Raw genomic sequence first — 24,933 nt, 5'->3', positions numbered from 1 at the left:
CCGCTTCATGACACGTGCTGTGCGTCTCGCGCTGCCCGTCACCTCACTTGCGCACGCGGGGCACCCATATTGCTCCTTCCTCCTTCTCTCGCTCCGATCATCTGCCCCTCCTTGCGCCAAAGGCCATTTCCGAGTGAAATTCCCGGAGTGGGTCGTAGGAAGAGTGCGGAAGGAGGGGGAAAGAGTAAGAAAGAGTACTGATGCGTGTGCTTCGTGCTGCTTACATCTGAAAGAGAGAGTGAGTGTGCGACGACTCAGTGATGCCGGAACACGGACGGAGGCAGGACGGCCAGGAGGCACACCGACCCCTTTCCCGCGACGGCGGCTTACGGTAGAAAAGTGTGGGAGAGAGTGAGCAGTGGGACGCTGGAGAGAAGATGTAGAGAAAGAGAGTGAGCCTTGCTTCACTCGCTCGCCTCCCCGCCGCAAAGCGAGTCGCGCGCGAAAGCACGGCTTCGAGCTCAGCTGCGGCAAAGGTGACGGCGGTAGCGTGCCGGAGACAGTGCTGCAAGAACGAGGACGGAATATAACGCCGATCGAGCGCCGGTTTCTGCCGTCTCCGAACTAAAGAGCAGCAGCATGCCGACGGAATTCAGCGGTGCTATGGAGGCGGACAACCTCGCACTGGAGTTGGAGGTGAGTAGTAACGCCGATACGTATCTGCTATGCGGCATTGCTTTATATTTTTGTTCAATTTAACCAACCACCTCCATACTGACGTCACGAACAACAAATGAATGTTCCACTATTCTGGAGGACAGGGATGCATCACGCACCCTCCATTTTTTATTTTAATGGCAAAGATAAGTTAGTGCGATAAACTAGAAATGATAACGCGTTTGAATATTTTGAGAGAGCTGCACAGTAGCCCGAAGTGGCTACTCGCCGCCACAGTGAACGAACGTCCTGCCGCATCATTTGCTGATTCTCGCCTGTCACCAGAGATATGTTTTTTTCTTTTTTTAATTCACGGCTACATTTTTTTTTTTTTTTTTTTTTTTTGCGAATCAAAACGATAGCGGGTGGAGGTGGAGCTGCTCCCCGTAATGAAGCAGCGCTTCGATAATCGTTCTTACACGAAAGGAGTGAGATGCTCCTTCTCTACACAAACATAACGGCGAGTTGTTTTATTTAGCAGGACAATTACTCTATCGCACTACATCGTACAGTAGTAGTAGTAGTAGTAGTAGTAGTAGTAGAAAACTTTTATTAGCCAGGAAAATAAGACTCGAGGACAAATACACAATGGTTGGTGCTTTCAGTACAATAGTTGGGACAAGTGCCTTCTGAGTTTCTCCGCTGCTTAGCTCATATTATGTAGTTTCCGGCGGTTAGCTTAACCGCCTGACCTAACTGGACAGATTCTTTGCAATGCTTCCGCGTTTCTACAGAGGCGTAACCAGGAAGTCGGGTCACTGGAAGCGTTATGGTTTTCGATCCCTAGACTGTTAGTTTGGGCAGCTTTAGCCAATTTTTAATTCGCAAAGTTAAAGCTTTCGGACCTGTACATCCTCGACCCGCAATGTATAGGCTACAAAGTGCGATATAGCACATGAGATAGTTGATTGAAATGGACGCCTACATAAGCACTACTTGGCGTGAAGCGAAACTCCAGCTTCAGATCGTTTCACCTACACCTAAAATCGGCTTGGTTAAAACTTGCGACCTCGTGCGTGTAGTAAACACCACAACCTCTGAGCCACCGCGGTGGTTTTTAGAAATTTAGAAACCTTTATCAGAGCCGAACACTCTGCTATTTCGCAAGAGAAAACGAGAATAGCGGTGTTATGACGCATGGATCTCGGAACCTCTACTGCGCCTGAATAGCTAACTCTGGAATAGTATATGTATTACGTGGTTCTTTTATTTGAAACAATATTAGAATGAGGTAGAAAGGAGTTTACCAGCCTACGGTATTTGCGATCTCAATAACTGAATCACCTGAACTTGGTCGGCGGAAATCAAAGAGGGGAGCGACAGGGTACTCTCTCGTTTTCTTGGCTAGCGCACATGATACCGCCACAAATCCGCACCTCCGACAGCTTAACATCCATCATCTCATCTGTTGAAAAAAAAGTGTCAAGGGATCCCGCCCTCGCTCAGTCCTCGCCTCTCGCATGTGACGAAAGCACCCGAAAGCTCTGAATAGTTCTTACAGCATAATATGCAGAGAAACGAGCTACCGAAATCTGTTGTAATCCTAGCGCACACTTATTTTCGCAACAGAGGGAACAAAAAAACGAAGTACACCAGAGCATTCGTCGACGTTAGACTGAAAGTCGAATTCTCGCGCCTGACGTTATCTCTATAGGATGGGCATACTTTCTTTTTAAGGATCGTAATTATGCATTCTAATCACCGGCGCCTTGTGAAATGTACAGGAACCCTTCCATATGTACCTAATTTCTGCTGCACGTGTCGATTTTTTCCTTTCTTATATTTTGCCTTATTTCATATTCGCTTTGTTCGAGAAACCAAGAACGCGCCTCCCGAGGAGCCTTGCGTAGCCAGCGACGTCATTGATGTATGTGCGTGTATATATAGGAGCAAGTGTCGATATCTTTCTGCAGCGTACGTCCTCAAGAGCGTGAGGAAGAGGGTGAGGAGGAAAAGGTGAAGCGTCTGGTTGCGTCACCGTGCGTTCCGAATGTGGAGAGATCGACTGCGCTGATAACGAGCAGTTCATGCCCGTCCTTGCGCGACGTCCACAGACAACTCGTGCACATTGGCTGAAGTAGCTTGATAGAGCTCCAATGCACGTATATACAGGCGACGCGACGGGCGAGGTGCCTGAATAGGGTGACACTTGCCTCGCCACTCGCTGGCGGTCGCAGCGGCACAGCTCGTATACATGCAAAGCGCGAGGTCGCAAGAACATGCGAAGCCCGCGAACGAGAAAGAAAAAAAAAAAAAAAAAGCCTTTAAAAAAAGTACCTTTAAAAGGTATTACTTGCCGTATCAGAAGTCTTCGCGACTTTTCTACCTCTCCTGCGTTTGTGTAAAAGAAACTTTTTTTTTTTTGTTTGTTTTTAAACTGTCGCAATTGATGCAAGTAACACCGTCTAAATCCTGCGGCTATCGAAGCATCTGAAAATAATTTTACTCCATTGGTTAACATTACGTTTAATTCCCTTCTCCCGCCACCACCTCCCCCCCCCCCCCCCCTCTATAAAAAAAAAAATAAGGTGATGTTACAGCTGTTGACAAAACATGTCTGAGCAAAAATAGGGTCGACGTGCTACTCTGGGCACTGTTTCGTGAATTATTTGCTGCGTTCGCAGCATGGCAAACAGAAAAAAAAAAAAAGACCTTGTTTCGGATATAACGGACACGGAATTATGCTGAAGCAAAGAAGTCACTCACGAGTCATGAGTGCACCGTACTGTCAGGAAAGGCTTCAAGTTCGCCACTTACACTATTGTGCACACACCGTGCCAAAAGGATAACTTAAGTACGCGTTGCTGAATTGAGAGGACAACTTGACGTTAATCGTTCCCATGACATCTTGCTGTAGCCGTACGGCTCCAATTAGATGGGTTGGGAGCATTTCACTAAGAGCAAGCATACACTCCGTTTTAGTGAAATCTGCTACACCTTGGCGCTCCGCTCTGTCGTCTACCTTCGTGTTCGTCCTGTTGTTACGGGCTTTTAAATATTCAAGAATGAACCTTGTGTGATATTCCTATGTATATACCTGGCACTACCGTTTATATTAACCGCTAGCTTACACTTCGGCCAATCCGATGCGAATGTTTTTCCTCGGTTCTCAGAACTTACCAAAACCAAATTCGCCTTCCCTTCAGTACCTTTTCCTTCTGTTAACGATATTTATTTTACATTTTTGCGCCAGATTCTTTCTTCCTTCAGTGCTCATAGCGTTCGTGTATCCCTTATCCTTTGCACCCTCCTTTCAGTGAGTTCAACATGACCTCCGGCCTTTTGTGAATCTTTTAGCGTATGCCCGTGAGCCCTTTAAACAGACATATTATATAATTAGATCGCATCTAGGAAAATTGCGCTTCTGCCACGTTCCACGCGGTTCTCGGTGCTAAATTTAGTCCCTGCGTGCGCTACACAACCTGAGCGATACATGCCCTATTAAACGCCAAATCAGCATCCTTAGAGCTTGTCGTAAGACGACGAAAACAGCGGAGAAGCTACTCGATCCTGTTTGCGAGCGGCAGAAAACCGAATATGAGAAACTCCAAGGAGCCGTAGCGGCATTTGAGAGTCGTTAAGTTGTTTTTCGTGTTATGCCTTTGGAAAAAATCTTTCTTGTGGACTGCTTGTTCTTTTTTTTTTCTTTTCTATCTTCACTCACTGTTCGGCAAGCATCGTATTGCGAAGTACAAAGACCAAAAACCGAGCGAAGAGCGCGGGTGACACAAGATCGCACTCGTATTACCACGTGCCTCGCCTGTCACGACGCTGGCTAACGTGTTGGCATGCGGTGTTGGTCTGACGCCGCAGTTCGGCCGTTCATTGCAGTAGCGTTAGTAAATTTAAGGCAAACTTGGCGAGAGACTTGAGCCGGCATGGCGGAGATATCGCAGCGATTCTATTCCAAGTACGAAAGATCCTTTTATTCTTATTTTCCTTTGTTTTGTTTTTTTCACTGACTTAAGTGTCGCCACTCCCCACTGTAGCCGGAATATGGCAAACCTTTAACAAGGACAAGAATGTGAACTAATCCTTCATTTTCTTGTCGTTAATATGCTTGCGATCTTTTTTTTTTTTTTTTTTTTTTTTTTTTTTTTTTTGTAATAGGAATGTATGAAAGTTTCGACCGTCCGTTCAAACAGCATCTGGTTTCAAATGGAATGAAGTTATTCGCCAATTCGAATGTCTTGGATGCATTTTGTTTCTTACCGGGGGCGCTGAATTTTTAATATTTGAAGCAAGTATCAAACTCGCTTATTTATTCTTCTGAGGACTCGCATATTTATTCTTCTGTTGAATGCTGTGCGCGATATGCGCTGTACCCTGAGTCGCTTTGAGAATTTAAAACCCATAGACCAGCCAACGTTTTTGTAAGTGTTTATTTTCGATACGCTGCAAGTTCGTCACGTGAAGCTCCTTCCTTACGTTTTCTTCTACGGGGCGAGGGCGCCCTCGTTACTTCATGTTGCGCTCTGCCATCGAAATTCAAAGTGACTGCTCCAGAAACAACGGCAGTTATAATTCGGGATATATCTGGGCCTCCTAGCTACAGACGAAACACCCCAAGACAGAAGCGAAGATGGAGAGGAGACTGAAGTGAACATGATTTTGAGAGAAGCGGTGGGGATGAGCCGAAGGCACAGGAGCCTTTCCTCGCGGTGTCTTTAACATCAGATGACTAGACTTCCGGGTCCCATCGCAGTGCTCGCAAAAGCTTTTGTAACTGACGCAATGCCTCGTCGGCGACCTTGGGGCCGGGTGAACGGGGGCCACAACACCGCTGTAGGTGGCGCGAAAAACGAGACTGTCTTGCCGCCGCGCGTCGAACGCGATACAAACAAGAGAGCGGCGAGGATTTCGCGTCGTTGGTGAGCTGAACGCCGAGAAACTAATCAGTCACTCGAGCCGGCTCCGCTTTTCACGCACGTTATCGCGTAAGGCGAAGGTCGCGCGCATGAGAACAAAGTTCGCTTGCAGAAATCAACCTCACGTCCCTCGCTTCGTTCCCGTCAAATGGCCGTCAACCTCCGCGTTGGCAGAGCCCAAGTGCAGCGCGAAATCTACGATGCACTGGCCAACATACGCTCGTGCCACTTGGCAGAGGTATAGAATGAAGTAGGTGAGAATTTCCTGAACGACACCACCAAGATACTGATGACAAAGCAGAAAAATAGTGTGAGAAAGTCAAGGTAGATCAAGGAATAACGTGGTTAAGAAACAGGCAATCTTCTCCACCTTGACATTTTTGCTTTAACCTGGCTGTTTTTTTTTTGTTTTTTTTTTTGTTTTTTTTTTTTCATTTCGTAGATAGAGGCGGCAACTCGAGGACGAGCTACTTTGCCAGGTGATTCTCGCTGGACAACAGCACAGAGCGAATGATTTCTCCCTCTTATCTCTGTGATTTATTTGTGACATGAACGTCACCGGCCTTCTGCATTATGCGACCGGGTTATGCTAATCGAAATCCTTTGTTTAACCCTGGAATTATTCCAACTGCACCGGTTGCTTTTAAGATGATGTGCAAATCCACTATAAAGGTTAAGACAACGGCTTTACTTAGTCCCCGCTTGATGCTTGACCAAACGTAACTCTGTTCTGTTTTCTTATGGAATTATTCCGCATTTATCTTGCGTGCTTCCCTTTAGTACTTGCCTGCTCGGGAAACAGTCTCACTTATCTGTCGAAATTCTATGGCACCGTGTATATTCATGTTCAGCCTGATTGCGGCACTGATTTCTTTATTCACTTAGTATATCCATTTTTTTCACCTCATTTAAGTAACTGAAGTCACAAGGCCCTAACTGGGACAAGTGTGTCCATTTTCGAATCCACATGCCTTAGTTGAGTGCAGTTAACATATTCTATTAAAGCTACTTGTGCGCATCAGCGTACCGAATGCAATTAATACATTCCCTTGTTCGCGGGGTAGGACAAATCGAGTCGCATTTCATGCAAATCCAAGGTAGCAATTATTCCACCAATAAACTGATCGAAAGCTTGTCAATATTCGAGGTAATATACTTGAATCTAAACGCAGCGCCAGCACTGGCACTCCCCTGCTGTTTTGTCGCTCGACCCATCATACTGTTGCTCGATTTCGGTCCAATAATAATAATAATAATAATAATAATAATAATAATAATAATAATAATAATAATAATAATAATAATAATAATAATAATAATAATAATAATAATAATAATAATAATAATAATAATAATAATCAGCCTGATTATACCCACTGCAGGGCGAAGGCCTCTCCCATATTTCTCCACTTAACCCGGTTCTGTGCTAGCTGCATCCACTTGACCCCTGCGAACTTCTTAATCTCATCCGTCCACCTAACTTTCTGCCGCCCCCTGCTACGCTTTCCTTCCCTTGGAATCCAGTTTGTTACCCTCAGCGACCATCGGTTATCCTCTCTTCGCACTACATGTCCTGCACATGTCCATTTCTTCTTCTTAATTTCCACTAGAATGTCGGTAACTTGAGTTATTTCTCTGACCCACTCTGCACGCTTTCTATCTCTTAATGTTACCCCTACCTCATCCGCCCACCTAACTTTCTGCCGCCCCCTGCTACGCTTTCCTTCCCTTGGAATCCAGTTTGTTACCCTCAGCGACCATCGGTTATCCTCTCTTCGCACTACATGTCCTGCACATGTCCATTTCTTCTTCTTAATTTCCACTAGAATGTCGGTAACTTGAGTTATTTCTCTGACCCACTCTGCACGCTTTCTATCTCTTAATGTTACCCCTACCATTTTTCGTTCCATAGCCCTCTGGGTTGTCCTCAACTTAAGTAGAACTCTCTTGGTTAGCCTCCACGTTTCAGCCCCATAGGTGAGTACAGGCAAGATGCAACTGTTGTATACTTTCCTCTTGAGCGATACCGGTAAGCTGCTAGACAATCTGCGAGTGCTTGCCAAATGCGCTCCATCCCAATCTTATTCTTCTTGTTATTTCCTTTTCATGGTCCGGATCTGCGGTTACTACCTGTCCTAAGTAGACATATTCGCCTACTACTTCCAGTATTTCGCTACCTAATGTAAACTGCTGTTCCTTCCCGAGGCTGTTGAACATTACCTTAGTCTTCTGCATATTGATTTTCAAGCCTACCTTTCTACTTTTCCTGTCTAGGTCATCAATCATTATTTGCAGTTCATCCCCCGAGTTGTTTAGCAAGGCAATGTCATCAGCAAATCGCAGATTACTGAGGTATTCTCCATCTACCCTTGTCCCTAACTGCTCCCATTCCAAGTCTCTGAATACTTCCTCTAAACAAATAATAATAATAATAATAATAATACGGTAATGATTCCTACTATGCTGTATGCCGCTTCAGTTTCATTTCATTTCCAAACTGCGTCATTCCAGTGGTATCCATTAAAAAGTTGCATAACTTTTCAAGCACCACTTTTCCCTCAACTTACTCAATACGGATATCTGGATGCTAATGCCTGTTTAGCTTCGTAATGAGGGCAGTGCAATGCAAATAACCTCAATACAAATCTAATAGAAAACAACGCAACGTAAGGTGATTTAACCTAATGCGGTGTAAAATGATAACATGCAATCTTGATTTACATCACAGCAGGGCCCGTATTCCGAGTTTGCGTCGTTATCGTAAGTGTCGCTATCTCCCCGACCTCGAGTCATCTGATTGGTCGAAACGCCGGAACATGATGTTGTCACCTCTTCCGGTTTCGCAGTGGCAACACCCGGTTTCGGTGTTTCGACCAATCAGATTACTCGAGGTCACGTGAGATAGCGACACTTCGGTAACGACGCAAACTCGGAATACGGACCCTGGACGCCGGAACAAATGAGAAACGCATTTGGCACGAACGGCTTGTGCCAAGCGCTTTCCACGATTTTCTTCTTCTGTGACGTCATAGCCTTGTCACTCATGATGGCAGCGCAATAGGAGTCGTAATTGATTGAGTAGCGTTTGTCACTACATATCTAGAACGTGAGTCGAAAAACCAGAGAGGTGTACATCTCGAGAAACAACTTTTAGTATAACCATAAACAACAAAAAAAAAACAAAAAGAAATAGGTTACAGGGCACCAATTAGCATGCACACATCAGGCAACACCACACGCAGGTGGATTTAAGGATCGCGACAATATGGTCCTAATTGGTCTTTAGAGTCCTTCACAAAACAAAAACGAATCGATGAGTAGGCAAATGTTCAAATCGGTACTTAGCGGCGATTCAGATGAGGGGTGTCGCTCGAGTTGTCCTCGCTGGGGCCTCCGGAGCGTAGCCGAAGGAGCGTCTCGACGATCCGGATCGCGGCCGAGATACGTCGGCCTAGGAGGGCAGCCTCGATGCGTCTTTCTCACTCCAGGTCCAAAACTCGTCTCCTCTTCCCTGCCCCCGGGGCAGCCGCACCGAGCAGGCGTCGTCGCATGCATACCGTTCTCCTCTCCCGCCGGGAGCATTGCGCCCATGTATCTTCCCGGCCGTGGGATCCGCGAGTTGGCGTGACCTTGAGGTTCCCGAAACCACGCGGTTACGACGTCTGGTCTTCTGTCTAAACGATTATTGCTTCCGCGCAGACGCGCGCACTTTACGCCGTCTGCCTCGCTCCGTCCCCGTGGTATACGTCTGCGTCGTCTTTTGCGGGCCGGTTGTTTCTTCGTTTCCGTTCTTGTTAATTATTTGCTTTCCTTCCTGAGGCGGCGTCTTGCACTCACACGTGACAAGTACCCCCACACTTAAGAGTTTTCCCGCACGGAAAACTACTCACTGGCGTAATAAACACACACACGCACAGGCAAACGTCACAACAAACGGCACTGTTCACATAGTACAAACCATCAATAGCAAAGCTCGAACACACGTGTTTACTTCTTTTCTGCTGCTATATGGACATGCTACACACGCTGACAAATATAGCCTTAGTTCAGCCTACTTAGGAAGTCCGCTCCTACGTTTTCTCTCCCTTTTATATACTCGATGTCGAAGTCGTACTCCTGGAGCGTCAGACTCCACCTCATCAGCCTTCCGTTTGACCATTTAGTTTTTGTCAAACACTGTAGGGGCTGGTGATCCGTCTGTACTTTGAAATGTGTTCCGTACAAGTACAAGTGAAACTTCTTTACTGCCCACACCAGTGCTAAACATTCCTTTTCTACCGTCGAGTAGTTCCTTTCGCACTGGCTAAGCTTCTTGCTCGCATACGCCACAGGGTGCAGGATGCCGTCTTCCTCCTGCATCAGTACTGCGCCCAGAGCTGTGTCTGATGCGTCTGTGCGCAAAACAAATTCCTTGTCTACATTAGCGGCTAGCAAGACGGGTGGTTGCGCCAAGCATTCTTTCAGTTGACTGAACGCTTCTTGGTGTCGGTCAGTCCAGTGCACCGCATTTGGCGCCCCTTTCTTTGTCATTTCTACGAGTGGGAGAGCTTTGTCGGCGTACTGTGGGATGAATTCCCTGTAATATCCGGTTAATCCTAAAAACGACTGCACCTGTTTCTTGGTGTTTGGTCTTGGTGCCGCCTGTATTTTTTCCAGGATATCTGGCTTCGTCGCTATCCTGCCCATTCCTATCTCGTGCCCGAGAAAAGACACTGATTCGAACCCGACCTCGCACTTTGTGGGCTTCACCGTCAGGTTTGCCTCACGGAGTCTCTCGAACAGGGCTTCGAGCGCATTCAGATGTTCTTGCCAAGTATCTGTGGCGACCAGAATGTCATCTATATAGTGGTGTACATTTGGAAGACCGCCCAAAACCTTTCTCATTAGCTTAGTGAACGTGGCTGCGGCAGTTTTTAAGCCAAACGGCATGAATCGAAACTGGAACAGGCCGTTAGCGCATGAGAAAGCTGTTTTTTTCTTTGGAACCTTCCTCCATTGGTATTTGCCAATAACCTTTCGCGAGGTCGAACTTCGAGAAAAATTTCTTCTGCGCGACGCTCGCAAACACCACATCGATTCTCGGAATCGGCTCGCTGTCAGGAATTAACACGCTATTGAGCCGCCTGAAGTCAACACAAAGTCGATTGGAGCCATCTGTCTTTTTGACGACTACGAGGGGTGAGTTATAGGCAGACTCCGTGCGTTCAATTATGCCAAGTTCCAGCATATCTTCTACTTCTCTCTCGACTGTCTTGTGTGCAACCAGTGGCAAAGGATACTGCCTGACGTGTATGGGCTGCTCGGTGGTCAGTCGCAGCTTGCACTCAAGAAGCTTCGTCTTCCCGGGCAGGTCTGAGAAAATGGTGTCATATCGCTCCAGCAGACACTTGACTTGCGCTATCTTTTCTGTGTCCAGAGTCGGGTTAAGCGCCGCGTCCCTTGGTCCCGATGTCTTTCTTGTGTTGAAAGTAGGCACTTCCCCCGCGTCCGGTTCATCATTGATGACCATGCAGGCGATTGTATGGTCACGATCAGGACGCCTCTCTTCATAACCTTTCAGCATATTTATGTGGAATACTTTTTTGTTTCCGTTCACGAGTAGCTCGTAGTCTACTTCATTCTTCTTTGCTGTTACTGGAAATGGGCCCTTCCACTGCATTGTGAGCTTGTTCTTTTCACTTGGCAGCAGGATCAAGGCTTTGCCCCCTGGCTTGAGCTGTCGATTCACCGACTTTCGATCATAAAATTTCTTATACTTCTCCTTTGCGGCTTCCAGGTTGCAGTGTGCGATCTTGCAGGTTTCTTCCAACCTCTCTCTCAGCTCCAGTACGTAGGTATACGTGGTCTTCTCTTCCGTTCCCAATTCTTTATTGGACCAGAACTCTCGGAGAATGGTTAGTGGTCCTCTGACGGCTCTGCCGTATAGCATTTCAAACGGCGAGAACCCCAAACTTGACTGAGGGACCTCGCGATATGCAAATAGCAGTGCCGGGAGGTATCGATCCCAGTCGGCCGGTCTTTCTTGGCACATTTTCCTCATCATGTGCTTGATTGTCCCGTTGAAGCGCTCCACCAGGCCGTTGCACATCGGGTGATAGGGGGTCGTCAGCAGTTGCTTCATTGACATGAGTCGGCTCACTTCCTTCATTAAGACCGATGTGAAATTGGATCCCCGGTCTGTAAGCATCTCTTTCGGCACACCATATCGCGAAAACATCTCGAGTAGCGCTTCGGCCACCTCGACTGTATCGATAGTTTTCAAGGCAATAGCATCCGGGTACCTAGTCGCCATGTCGACCAGGGTGATGACGTACCGATTTCCTCTTCTTGAGGAAGGTGTCATAGGCCCAATGATGTCGACTGCCACCCTCTGGAATGGCATTTCAATGGTCGGCATAGTTGCAAGTGGTGCTTTCCCAACTCTTCCTTTCGGTACCGTTCTTTGGCATATATCGCAAGATCTGACATACCGCTTCACGTCACTCTGCAGGCCAGGCCAGTAGAATTCTTCGGTTATTCTGTTCACTGTGTTCTTGGCACCTTGGTGTCCCGCCATAATCGAATCGTGACCCAGACACATGACGGATGGTCTCAATTCTTTTGGTGTCACTAGTTGTAGCGCTTCCCTTCCTGAGTTGAAAGTACATTTTCGGTACAACAGCCCATCTTGGATGAGAAACTGAAATGTCGTCCGGCCTTTCTTTCTTTTTAGGATTTCGCCAACCTTCTTGAAACAGTCTGCCAGTGACGCGTCGTTGCTTTGCTCCTGCGCTACCTTCTCGGGAGTCACCTTCAGTAGTTCCGCCGCAGGAACCTTGAGTTTGGGCATCTTCCCTTGTGCTGCTTTTGCTGCTCTAGTCTGTACGGCAGACGACACTGTGGGTGTTTCGACTTTTCCTTCAGCCGGCTCTAGGTTTCCGCTGCACTCTCTTGAAATCACGTTGGAGGGAGTCTTCACAACGGTTTCCTCTTCATCTTTTTCATCCTGATCCGGGAAATGTTCCCCACTGAGGGTCCAGTCGGCATCGGGATCGTCAACTTTTCGTACGCCCGCGATGTTTCCTAGCACCAAGTCATATAGGGGTGCATCTAGGCATTTCGCCAAGACCGGCCCCGAATAGTACGGTGTAGAAATTTCAATCATTGCCTCGGGAAGGTAGCGAACGGTGCTGTCAACCAGTAGCACCGCCGCAAGTTGACCGGTAAGCTCCTCATCTTCAACAAGGCTCCTTCTTACTAGGACAGTGTTTGTGCCACTGTCTCTCAACACGCTCACGCGCTGTCCGCGAATTTCACCTTTAACTACAGGCATCGACTCGCTGACGGTTGTGTGCCTTGCCGTTTCCCCTTCCGATCTCTCACCCTCTGCCGTCTTTTCGACTTCCTCTGCGGTCAAGTCAGTTTGTCGGGGATGTACGATACACGCGGCTTTCTCTTGCGTCCGATATCTGCAGTCTTCTGTACGGTGGCCCCTCTTGTTGCAGTTTTGGCAGAATGTCTGCGTCTGCCCTCTATTTCCTCCAACCCTACAGTCCGAGGCGCGGTGTCCAACACGGTTGCACAAGAAACACCTCGGGGGTTGCCTAAATGTGCCACTTTGCACTCCTCGCTTTACCGCGTCGACATCGGAAGCTCTCCCGTTGTCTTCCTTGACCTTTCCCAGGTTTCTATGGCCTTGGGCTTCCATGAACTGGTCAGCATATTCTGTAAATTCCTCTACTGTCTTCAACTTCCGCTCTTTCAGAAATATGGCCAACTTCGGATGACAGCAGGCCAAAAACTGTTCTGCCACCATTAGATCTCTCACCCCTTGGTATGTTTTTTCAACCTCTGCCATTTCCAGCCATCGCTCAAAGTAGTTCGACAATCGCGATGCGAACTGCTTTGCTGTTTCCGCATCATTTGGTTTACTGCTTCGAAACCTATCTCGAAAACCTTCCGCGGTTAAACGGAACCTCTGCAGAAGTGTTTTCTTCACTTTGTCATAGTCCGTCGACTCTGATGCGGGCATCCTCCCAAAGACTGTTAATGCCTCGCCCACCAGACAAAGGCTCAGGGCTGTTGCCCATTCGCTCTTACTCCATCCTTGGCCTGTAGCGATTCTCTCGAAACGGTGCAAATACGCATCCAAATCGTCCCGCTTATCGTCAAAAGGAGCCATCAGCTTCCTTGGACAGACCGCTGTTGGGCGTGGGGCCCCAACACCTGACGAGAGTCCTGTTGCCTCTGGCACGGCTCCAACGTTAGTGTTCGCAAGGCGTAACCTGAGTTCAAGCACTTCTTTTTCCTGTGCCAATCTCTTTTCTTCTACCTCAGCCATCCGCTTAGCTCTCTCTTCTGTTTCACGTGCCTGCTCGCGAGCCCTGTCGCTCTCTTCAAGCGCCTGCCTGTGCGCCAACTCTTTTTCCTCTCTGTGTCTCGTTTTCTCTTCCTCATAAAGAGCCATTGTTTCCTCTTTCGTGAACCCGAGCTTTTCGGCTCTAAGCATAAGCTTTTGGAGGTCCATCTCTCTGGTTTTAGCACGAACACAAGCGTGTTGACTTTAACGTTCAGACAAAATGACTAAAGAGAATCCTGGCAGGCTCGCCATAAATTTGTCACTACATATCTAGAACGTGAGTCGAAAAACCAGAGAGGTGTACATCTCGAGAAACAACTTTTAGTATAACCATAAACAACAAAAAAAACAAAAAGAAATAGGTTACAGGGCACCAATTAGCATGCACACATCAGGCAACACCACACGCAGGTGGATTTAAGGATCGCGACAATATGGTCCTAATTGGTCTTTAGAGTCCTTCACAAAACAAAAACGAATCGATGAGTAGGCAAATGTTCAAATCGGTACTTAGCGGCGATTCAGATGAGGGGTGTCGCTCGAGTTGTCCTCGCTGGGGCCTCCGGAGCGTAGCCGAAGGAGCGTCTCGACGATCCGGATCGCGGCCGAGATACGTCGGCCTAGGAGGGCAGCCTCGATGCGTCTTTCTCACTCCAGGTCCAAAACTCGTCTCCTCTTCCCTGCCCCCGGGGCGCGTATATCCGATCCCAACAAACGGATGCGGCGCGAGGGGGAAAACGAAGATGGAGAGGGAGAAGAGGCCGTCGGCTGGCTGTTACTAGCTGCGGCCGACACCCCCATTCCACGCTAGCGACCCGTGGGCCTCGGCCAACACCTTCTCGGCGCCCGTGGCAGCAGCAGCAGCAGCAGTGGCAGTGCGCGATGCGCGTTGTTGCGTGGATGTGTGTGCGCGCTCTTGTGCTATACTTGTGCCGCGAGTTTTCTCCAAAGACCGCATGAGGCTAGTCCGCTAGTCATCTTGTCTTGCCCCGGATGAACTAAATGCGATTTGTGCATTGATTCAATCGCTGGCGCAAGGCCGCTCCACGAAGCCCTTCGTGGCTCAGACGCAGGTTTGTTACATACCGCTTACATGCAAATCGGCCCCGAAATGCGATCTATTTTATGAGGTAACCCAAGCCTTGTATTTCGGCAAGATCCCCACTAAGGTACGACTGTATTACTTACGCCCTCCGGTGAAGAAAAGACCTGCATTAAAAAAAAAAGCAAACCGTCCGCAGCTGTGCTTTCTGACCGCCTCTACTGCGTGCAGACACGTTCCGCCGTGCATGCAGTGAGAGTGATTTGTGCATTTCGCAAGGCGACAATGAAATGAAAGTGCGGAGACCAAAAGCACTTGGCTGCTTTCGGGATGACGTGTTTTGTTCTACTGACAGTAATGTGCGGCTTCTGCAAGCTCTAAATGAAACAGCTGTGATTGAAGTTTGGTTATGTGTAAAGCACGAAGTTCGTTACTCGTCCGCTTTCATGAATGACATGCACGCCCTTTTTTATTTGATCTTGGAAACCAATTCCAAAATTTGGAGATCGCCCGCACTATCATCAGAGGAAGTGACCTTTACAGTATGAAACATTGTTTTTGTATGCTACTTTTTCGATAAATGACAGCCATGTGGCACATTTCAGAACAATCTTGTTTGCGTTATGCCCCGTTGCCATCTGCTGCCTCTGACTGCACTCACGAGTTTTGTTTCGTTAATTTGGTTACTAAACAGCGTTTTGTTGCTATTTTGGTGTGGTATAAGGGGTTCAACTTCTAAAAGCAAGTTTTTTTTTTTTTTGCAAACAAAGTAAGTGATAAAAGTTTAATGACAATTTGTTGCTACAATATATTAATCCATTTCTCTCTGCCACCAGCCCAAAGTGCCATGTCCGATGAAGGTATATGTCTATACTGATCAGTTAAGCGAGACAGAATGCATGAAACAAAGTCAGTGACTGTTTTCACATAGAGGAATAGAGAAGAAGTAATTCATTTGTAGCCAATGTGCATGAAGCTAAAAAGGTACTATCATTGGCATGTTTTAACCTTTGCAGCATATCTGCGCTCTTGCTGCCCATGCAGCCACTAGTTGCTACTGTTACGATATGGACAAACTGTCCCGATGAACTAGAATTCTGGCAGGATTATCCACAATCACTATAATATTTGGCTTCTGCTGTGCCTTGGTTGTATAGTCCTTCCCCCTAGCAATAGCAACACACTTTCACCACTAGTACATCAAGTGAAAGTTGCTGGTTTGCATCATGCACCTTGCAGCAGCAACCTTGTGCCACTCTTAGGATAAATTAAATTTGAAGGGAATAAACACTGCATGTGATGAATAAGACACCAATGGAGTGCACATCAATAGAGTGCCCAGATGTACAGGTGCCCAAATCTTTAACTGGAGTGCGCGAGCGGCGACTTTTCTGTGCGTCAGCGCCCTATGACAGAGTGAAGTTGAAAACATGATGAGGCTAAGCGCATGCTCACAAAGCACGCTCAGCTGGATGCGTCGTCTGCCAGGCTGTTCCATCCAGCTGAGCGTGCTTTGTGAGCATGCGCTTAGCCTCATCCTGTTTCCAACTTCGCTCCGTCATATGGCGCTGACGCACAGAAAAGTCGCCGCTCGCACACGCCAGTTAAAGATTTGGGCGCCTGTACCATTCACAGTAGCATACTGCACCAGTGAAAACTGTCAAAAAGTGTGAGAAGCTCATAGCCAACTTTATTATAAGCGGAACATATTTCAGCTCCATCATGTAATGAGTTGCAAGACGAGAAGCGAAACTTTTCCATAGACATATCATCAATAGTGGTATTTAGTTAGAAATGTTGCAGTAAGGTGTTCACTTGGCACAAATGGTCTGAGGCTAAGGTTGATGGAAACTGCCTAGCCGGTGTCATCGTCCAGAAGAGCCAGACTTTTTCCATGGCCACAGTGGAAAATGGGAAGTGCTTCCGAGCTTCTCCTTTCCTACTTTTTTTACCCTCCGTCTTTGTTTATACATAACTTATTTTTCATTTTCAATTCAGTTTCATTGCTTCATTAACATAAACTTGTATTTTTCACATTGAGAAAAACATCCATGAGCAATTTCATTGCTTTAAAATATGGACCTCTGTTAAGAACTTATTCCTGCTTCATTTCTTCACATGCACCAAGCAAAAACCATTAAGCTCTGGTGTCGTAATTTCTGGATGCATAAACAATACTGCCCTACACTGTCACTATCTGCAAAAAAATCTGTTATTGTGTCCTGTAAAGCTGGAAAAAAGGTACAAAATTCTTGTGATGCTCAAGTTGGCAGACAATCCCTGCATATTGTCGATTTCAGTCGTACTCCATGTCTGTCATCTTAAAGTAGAAGGGTATGAAAAGTGAACCAGATATGATTAACGCAGCCTTTTTGATATATTTTGTTCTCAGTGATTTATGAATGCACAGCTTTCTAAATATATTTTCTGTCACATATGGCCCCTATAGCCAACATGATTAAATGGTTTAGAAGAATGTCAGTTTGGGCTAAATAGTGCATACTGTTCGAGACTGAAAATAATAGTGCTAAGAAGTGACACAAGAGAGAATGACACAGGACGAGCGCTAAATTCATCTGGCCTTTATTCACTGCCAAGGCAGCAAATATATAGAAATTTTAAGGCATGCGCATGAACAACAACACGACGCATTAAACAAACCGTTCAAGATATGTCATCTCGGTCTTGAAAAGGTGAACCGATGTACCACTCACACGCTTTCCCTCTCTTTCTTATGTGAAACACCTCCAAGACCTCGCGTGCCTTCAAATCTCTACTTCTGCCCAGAATCTTTATCTCATGAAGCCGTGGTTCACATATCTTTCAGTGCACGCATATTTTTTCCCCCGGTGCATGTTTTGCCGCTCAGTTGCACACGAAGCAATTTGCACAATGCTGTGAAAGATGTGCACCTCCTGGTTCTTTTTGTGATAGTGCATGCTCAGCTGCACGGTCATTCACACGGCGCCTCGATTGGCCCACATAGGCTTTTGCGCAGGCCAGTGGTATCTCGTATACTACTCCTATGCAGCACTTCACGTACTGCTTGCCATGTTTTTTGCTGCAAGTGCCCTCCTTTTCATTGCTCGCAATGCGCGCGCATAATTGTGCAAGCTTTCGTGGAACCTTTTTCACATTGTGCGCACATTGTGCGGAACCCTGTGAACATAGGGTACCACTTCTGGTTTCACGCTTGACTTTCTTGTCTCGCACGACTTTTTGAACATTACACGTTTGGTTTTCCTTAGGAAGGCTTCAGCATCACCAGTGATTACCGAGCTTGGGAACCCCGCCATAGCAAATCAATCCACTTTGCTATGCTAGAACAGTCACATTCTGTGAATGAATTCGTTGATATAGTATCGGCCAATGGGTTTTATAACATAATCACAAAACCTACCCGCATCACACACTCCAGCGAAACACTTATTGATCTTTGTATAACAAACAGCGATATTCACGGTACAATAGCAGGAGTACTCCTGAGTGACGTCAGTGATCACCTATCAACTTTCTGCTTCATTCAAAGGTCATATAAACAGATCGTCGAACGTACCGATCAACCACAGAATTTCCGGATTATAAGCAAGATCAAAATTGACCATTTTTGTCAACTCGTTTCCTCTATAGACTGGAGCGAATTACTATGCGAGGAGGATCCTAATATTTTGTACGACAGATTCTTGGATAAAATAATAAAGTTATATGAATGTGCTTTCCCAGTTGTAGCAACAGCCAAATGCAGAAAAGGAAGGAAGCCTTGGATTACGCGAGACCTGCTTAGACGAATCAATGCACGAAATAGACTTTTCAGCCAGTTTATAAAATCGAAAGATTTGTCAGTCCTGAAAGAGTATAGAAAAATTAGAAATAAGTTAGGTGCTGATATAAAAAAGTCTAGAATTAACTATTACGCTCAGAAGTTCTCGGATGTTTATTTTGACCCTCAAAAAACCTGGCGTACAGTAAAAGATCTTCTACAGAAACCGGAGAAGAACGTACCAACTCAAATGACAATTGGAGGAACTGATCTTAGTGGTAAAGATCTTGCTAATGAGTTTAACAGGCGCTTTTTGGCACTTGGAGCCTTTCGTGCAACAACGTCCAGAAATACTGGACAATACGTAGAATCTAATGTACAACATAGCCTTTTCCTATATCCCACAACTCCTTCAGAGGTTAATGACATAATACTTGGCCTCAAAAACAGCTGTTCCTGTGGTTTTGATGGCATTAAGGTAGCACCAATTAAAGCAATTGCTGACTTAATAGTTAATCTACTCTGTCATCTGACAAATCTAATCTTGACAACAGGTGTTTTCCCCGACAAAATGAAGATAGCAAGAGTGGCTGTTTTGTTTAAAGGCGGTGCTGCAAATATCATCAGTAATTACCGACCTATATCAGTTCTCCCGTTGTTTTCTAAATTAGTAGAGAAAGTGATTAATATTAGAATCACTAACTACCTTAATAAACATGAGTTAATCTCTTCTAGCCAATACGGATTTCAAAAAAATAAATCGACTGAATCTGCTTTGCTTAGTATCAAGGAAAAGCTTATCAAAAACATAGAAAATCATCTGTACACATTAGGTGTTTTTCTAGATTTTAGTAAAGCATTCGATTCAATTAAACATGATATACTTCTTAACAAACTGCCATTTTATGGAATACGAGGGGTTCCACTTAAACTATTGCAGAATTACCTTTCATGCCGCTCTCAGTATGTTGTTGTCAATGGTTTCACCTCCGAGTCTGAGTTGATTAAATTTGGGGTTCCCCAAGGGTCAATTTTAGGACCTACCTTGTTTCTTCTGTACATTAACGACATTGTATCTCTACCAGAAACTCCTCCTATCATCCTTTACGCCGACGATACAAGTGTATTTTTTTCAGCAGAAAACTTAGACTCCTTAATTCCACATGTAAATTTATGGCTTGAGAATTTATCTGATTGGCTTATTGCAAATGAGCTAGCATTAAATGTTGACAAAACAAAGTACATTGTGTTTACTTCAGTTAACAAGGCTGTTCATATTAGTAATGAAGTGATATTTCAGTCGCGACCACTAGAACGGGTTTCAGAAATCAAATTTTTAGGCGTTCAGTTTCAGGAAAACCTGAGTTGGTCTTGTCATGTTCGCTTCATTAAACGCAGTGTTGCACAATGCATTGGTATGCTCAATCGGTTCCGTTTACTGTTGCCTCGTTATCTCCGGCATCAGCTCTATTTCAGCACTGTTCACTCGCGGCTACATTACTGCCTGCTTGTATGGGGCAGCACTTCGAGGACAAATATGGAAAGCCTCTATTTATTACAGAAGAAAGGTGTCCGCTTTATTGAAAATCTATCACGACGTGACTCGACATCATTACATTTTAGGCCAAATCGAATTCTGGACATTGAATCATTATTTAAGCTGCGATTGTCAGAGGTTGCCTTTTCAGATTTTAAAAGCAATCCAGCACTATTCATATTCAAATATACAAAACATGAGCCACATTACGAATTTAGGAAAACCATTTTTATCAAGAACAACTGCCGGACGAATTATGGTAGACAATTATTCAGTTGGCAAATTCCTAACCTCCTGAACCTCTATCCTGACCTGATTGATATCATGAAAACCTGTTCCTCTCTGCCTGCCTTCCGGAAACAGGCAAAGATATTCTTCTTTAGTCATTTTCTTCAGTGAATGCCACGTGAATAAGTTTAAACCAGCTGGTGTGTGTAAGCAATGCAATGTTCGCATATTATACACTGTTTGGAAGATCCAGTTCTTATGGAATGTCTTTCCTTTCGCTCTGTCAAATTAACGTCTCTGTTTGTATTATTTTTTTGGAACAAAGGTTTTTTTTTTTTTTTGTCAAGCAAACCTATCTGTGGGTATTGTTTGTTTTGTAACAAAGGTGTTTTTTTCCTATGTATATATTGCAACATGAAATCGTTTGCTGTGTTCTTGCTATGCTCCAAACTTGCTGTGTTCTTGCTGTATTCCAAACTCTGTCTGCATGAATGTAGGGTGTCTAGGGCCCAGTCAGGTGACCACGCGTGTCACCTTTAGCCCTCTTCACCCAGACAGTTTTGTCTAAATCAAAATAAACTCAAACTCAAACTTGCTTTTCAAAGCTCGCCTGCATAGTACGTTCACACGACTTCACAAGAGCAGACCCAAGGCAGAGGTTAGCAATAGCGCGTTTCACAGTCTTTGAATGAGCCGAGGAATAAGGCAGCAGCTCCTTCCGTGCTCGAGGCGAGTATTGCCAACACACATGATGTTCGCCCAAGGTAATACTTAAATTTAAAAACTGAAAACATCCTCGCAAAGGGAGTTCACGGGTAAAACATAATCCCTGCCCCTCTTCTTGAAAGTTGGCTAAAACTGGGCTTACAGCATCTGTGTAGGTTGAATCTTTCTGTTCTTTAATAACTATTAGAAAATCATCAACATACCTGAAAACGTTTAGTACTTCCTTCTCAGTCAAACTGAGTTCTAGGGTGCGGTCATTAAAGGCTAAAAAAATGTTAGCACAGGGGCTACGCAGGATCTCATGCAAATCCTTCGTCTTTGTCGGTAAAAGCGGTTATCAAAAGATACAAACGTCACACTGAGATGAAATTATAGCAGCTTCATAAAATTACTAATTGACACACCTGAGGAGTTCTAAAATCAACTGTGCCGCTACTCTCTATGGCATCCCTTACAGAAGTGAACAAGGAAGGCATCGTGGGGCTGTCACATGAATATGCATTCATGCACTTTGAACTCGGGTGACTACAGTTTCTGGACCAAAAAGGTACATTTAACCTAGCAGCAATGAACATTTGTCAGTATCCTTCCTTTAACTGTGCTTTGTAGGCCATATCTGTTAGCAGCTTCCTAGCACCCTCTACAGACAAAAGCTTGTGGATGTGTGTTATCAAACAGCCTGGTAGGTACCATAGGTTTTGATGGAACCAATAAGCTTGAAATGGTTGTGAAAATGTTATGAACCCTGGGGACTATGGTTTCTGGGCCAAAAAGGTACATTTAACCTAGCAGCAACAAACAATTGTCAGCATCCTTCCTTGATCTGTGCTTTGTAGGCCATATCCTACCTGCAACTCGTCTGAAGAGGTCTGTACCCACATTATGGCAGTTGTCCAGCTGCCCCCTTTCTTAGCAACCAAACTCTCGTCTTCATTCATGCTGCATATACATTTAGTATGTTTCCTTTTTGTTGTGGCATGAAAGGATTGGATAACCACAATATTTAAGATGACTACTGGCAGAGCACTCCAGTATTAAATTTAACAAGGACTTTATGACGTCTTAAATTACACAGCAGAAGTCAAACTGATTGAAGCACTATTGATTTTCTAATGTACCGGCGAAAAAGACAAGAACACAGAATTTCAACAAAGACAGGCAATTTCCTTCAATTTGTTTACTGCACGGCAATGACATCTGAACAGCACACACGAGCTGTTATAATTTGGTTAAAAAAAAAAGTGGCATGCATCTGCTCTGGTGTATGTATGTAGGGTATGCTGTATTGCTATTTCTAAAGAAAAAAAAAACACTGACCAAAATGTGGCTTCCCTGGCTTAGGGAGAGCGAACCACTTTGCGGCTCTTCATCTATTTACAAACAAACACTCTATTACCATCAAGCAAAAAGCCAGGCTTGCTAACCAAGTGTACATATGTTTTACAAAGCTAGAATTTGCATGTTTCGATTGTAGTTTGTACTGCCTTGCAGTGGATATCTAATGGGGGAGGCAGTAAGTTACAACTGGTCGGCCCCACAGCTACAAATAAATATAGCAACGACATACCAAACCCCCACAAAAATACTTATCATCGATGTGTGACCGCTTACAGAGTAAAGGATAAAAAATAATGATTTAGGCAACCAGCGCCAAGGCAACGACGAAATTGAATCGTGTGTGTTGTCCATTTTGGCCTTGAAGTCGAACCAACTTGCCCAACAGCACAAGCCTCAATCGAACAGTTTGAAGCATGAGCGCTCAAATCTCGAAGCAGTAGTACAAGTATAACAGCAGAAACTTCAATTAATGACGCACATTTCGTGGCACCACCAAAGAACTATATGGATCTAGCGCCAGTGCAGTCAAACCAGACAGGCAGACGCTTTAAAACTCGGATCAACATTATGCTACTAGCCAGAGCCAAGTACTTGCGGGCAACACATGCGGCAACAGCCGTAGACACCCTATGGTAACAGCGGACCGCGTCCGTGAAAACCGCATACATTCAGAACATAAATATCTGTAGTGCACTTCCGTAAGCACAAGACAATTCACGAAAGCCAATAGTTTAAAATCCGGCTTAATGTGGAAGCAGACGGTGCCTGAAGTGGTCATCAGAAAACCAACATCGCTTCAGCACTATTGCTGGGAAAAAATGTGAACTTGCAGCGCAACTGTTTCCACACTCGTTTAAGGTTAATTTCAAAAGAAATGCTTTGCAAACCGGGAGGAGCAAAACACACCTCTGAGATATTCTGAGGAGATAGCGAGCTCGCTATACTGGGCGCAGCCATCTTGCAAAATAACATCAATGACACTAAAAAACAAACTGTGTCAAATATAGCCACATTTAACTGTTCCAAAACATGCACGCAAAGTAGTGAATTATATTGTATTTTGTGTTATGACGAGTAAACAAAATAATTTGTAATGTGTCTAAAGGCACATGATTGTATGTGAACAGTAGCAGTAGTCGGGCAGTCAATAGGTAGCAGCGTAGCAACACAACGCAACCACAGCGACATTAGCAGCATGGCGCATTGTGGCGCAGCACCATGCTATATATTCTAGGCACTATACCATGCGCAGCACGGGAAGAAACTTGTACACGGTGGTTTTGAATTCGGACATCATCAGAGTGGAGCCGTAGAGCTTTCATCATCAGGAACGTTGTAAACTTCGGCAGTGGATCATGGTTCGGACCAGCGGACGGAGACCCGAGGACGACGAGCAGCGTAGGCGCGGTGTGTTTCATGCAGCGATAACTAAAAGATGACCCTTCGTTTAGGACTCCATACGGATGTTGTAGCTAGAACGCAGCTCAGGGCTTATTCCGAAGCACACGTCTCTGGCAAGGCTGTAAACAACCTAATATTTGAGACGGGGCCTGCTGTCCTAAAACGACTAGCGTACTGCAGCTTTTTTCATATGCCTGCGGCTGTTTCGTTGGTGATACTCTGACGATGAGCGAGTGCTGCCATGGCTTTGTGAAAACTTTCAAAAGCTGCATTTCAAAATGCGCAAAATAAGAGAGCTAGATAATGCAACCATAGTACATGCTCTCTAGGTAAGTATGAACTTCATGCTGCAAACTGAATTATAGCTCAATTATTCAGCAATCTTGATTCAAAGGTAATTGCGTGAAATGTAGGGACAAGGAAGAAATAAGCCACCATCTTCCACAACTGCACAAATGTAACGAGCGCTCATATTTTGCACAGTTTTGCATAAAGTTCTCACTAGCAAACTTCTTTCACCTCCCAGTTATGAGCATGCATTGTGTGCCCGTTATTGCTTCCAAAGCATTTTATAACGTACAATTAGTCATACCTTGCTAACAGGTACACATTGATTCTAGACTCAAACTGCCTCATAAAAAGTTTCCTGTTATCAGAAATCTTGATGAAACAAAGATTAAATGCAGTGTCAAGCCAAGTTTGTAGCAGTCAATTGTTCAGTTCTTTCATGTGCAATATCGTGGTTGACATTTCATGCAAATGATTTAACACCTTGACGTGCCTAGTGAGTTATGACAAAACATGGTATAGGCTACATTCATATCTTTACAGTGGAACTGTGTTTGTTAAATAAGTGTCTCGTCTCGCACATAATTGCTGTAGAATTGTTACTGAAAGGGCCCACGAAAAGCCATTTATTAAAACTAGAAAACGCGTGCAAGCAATCAGTACCTCTGCAATGCAAACATTTTCAAGCTACCTGCATTAGCACTGATCGTATCGGTGCAAAAAATTACTCTTGTCCCCATCAACTCAGCG

The 24,933-nt window shown here is 45.2% G+C and overlaps 1 protein-coding gene across 1 annotated transcript in view; it reads left to right on the top strand.

The window, feature by feature from the left end:
* Nucleotides 1-427: 427 nt before the first annotated feature.
* Nucleotides 428-24,933, top strand: part of LOC146198418 (solute carrier family 23 member 1) — an 87,038-nt gene continuing 62,532 nt past the window's right edge. The window contains exon 1 of the mRNA XM_084593927.1: nt 428-636. Within this exon, the coding sequence (XP_084450053.1) occupies nt 580-636 (57 nt within the window). The 5' untranslated portion in view covers nt 428-579. The remainder of the gene's footprint in view (nt 637-24,933) is intronic.

The sequence above is a fragment of the Amblyomma maculatum genome, chromosome 2, assembly GCF_055883805.1.
Source record: "Amblyomma maculatum isolate TAMU_Amacu chromosome 2, ASM5588380v1, whole genome shotgun sequence".
Lineage (NCBI taxonomy): Eukaryota > Metazoa > Arthropoda > Arachnida > Ixodida > Ixodidae > Amblyomma > Amblyomma maculatum.
Note: the sequence above shows the minus strand (reverse complement) of the source record. Positions and strands in the feature narration are given on the sequence as shown.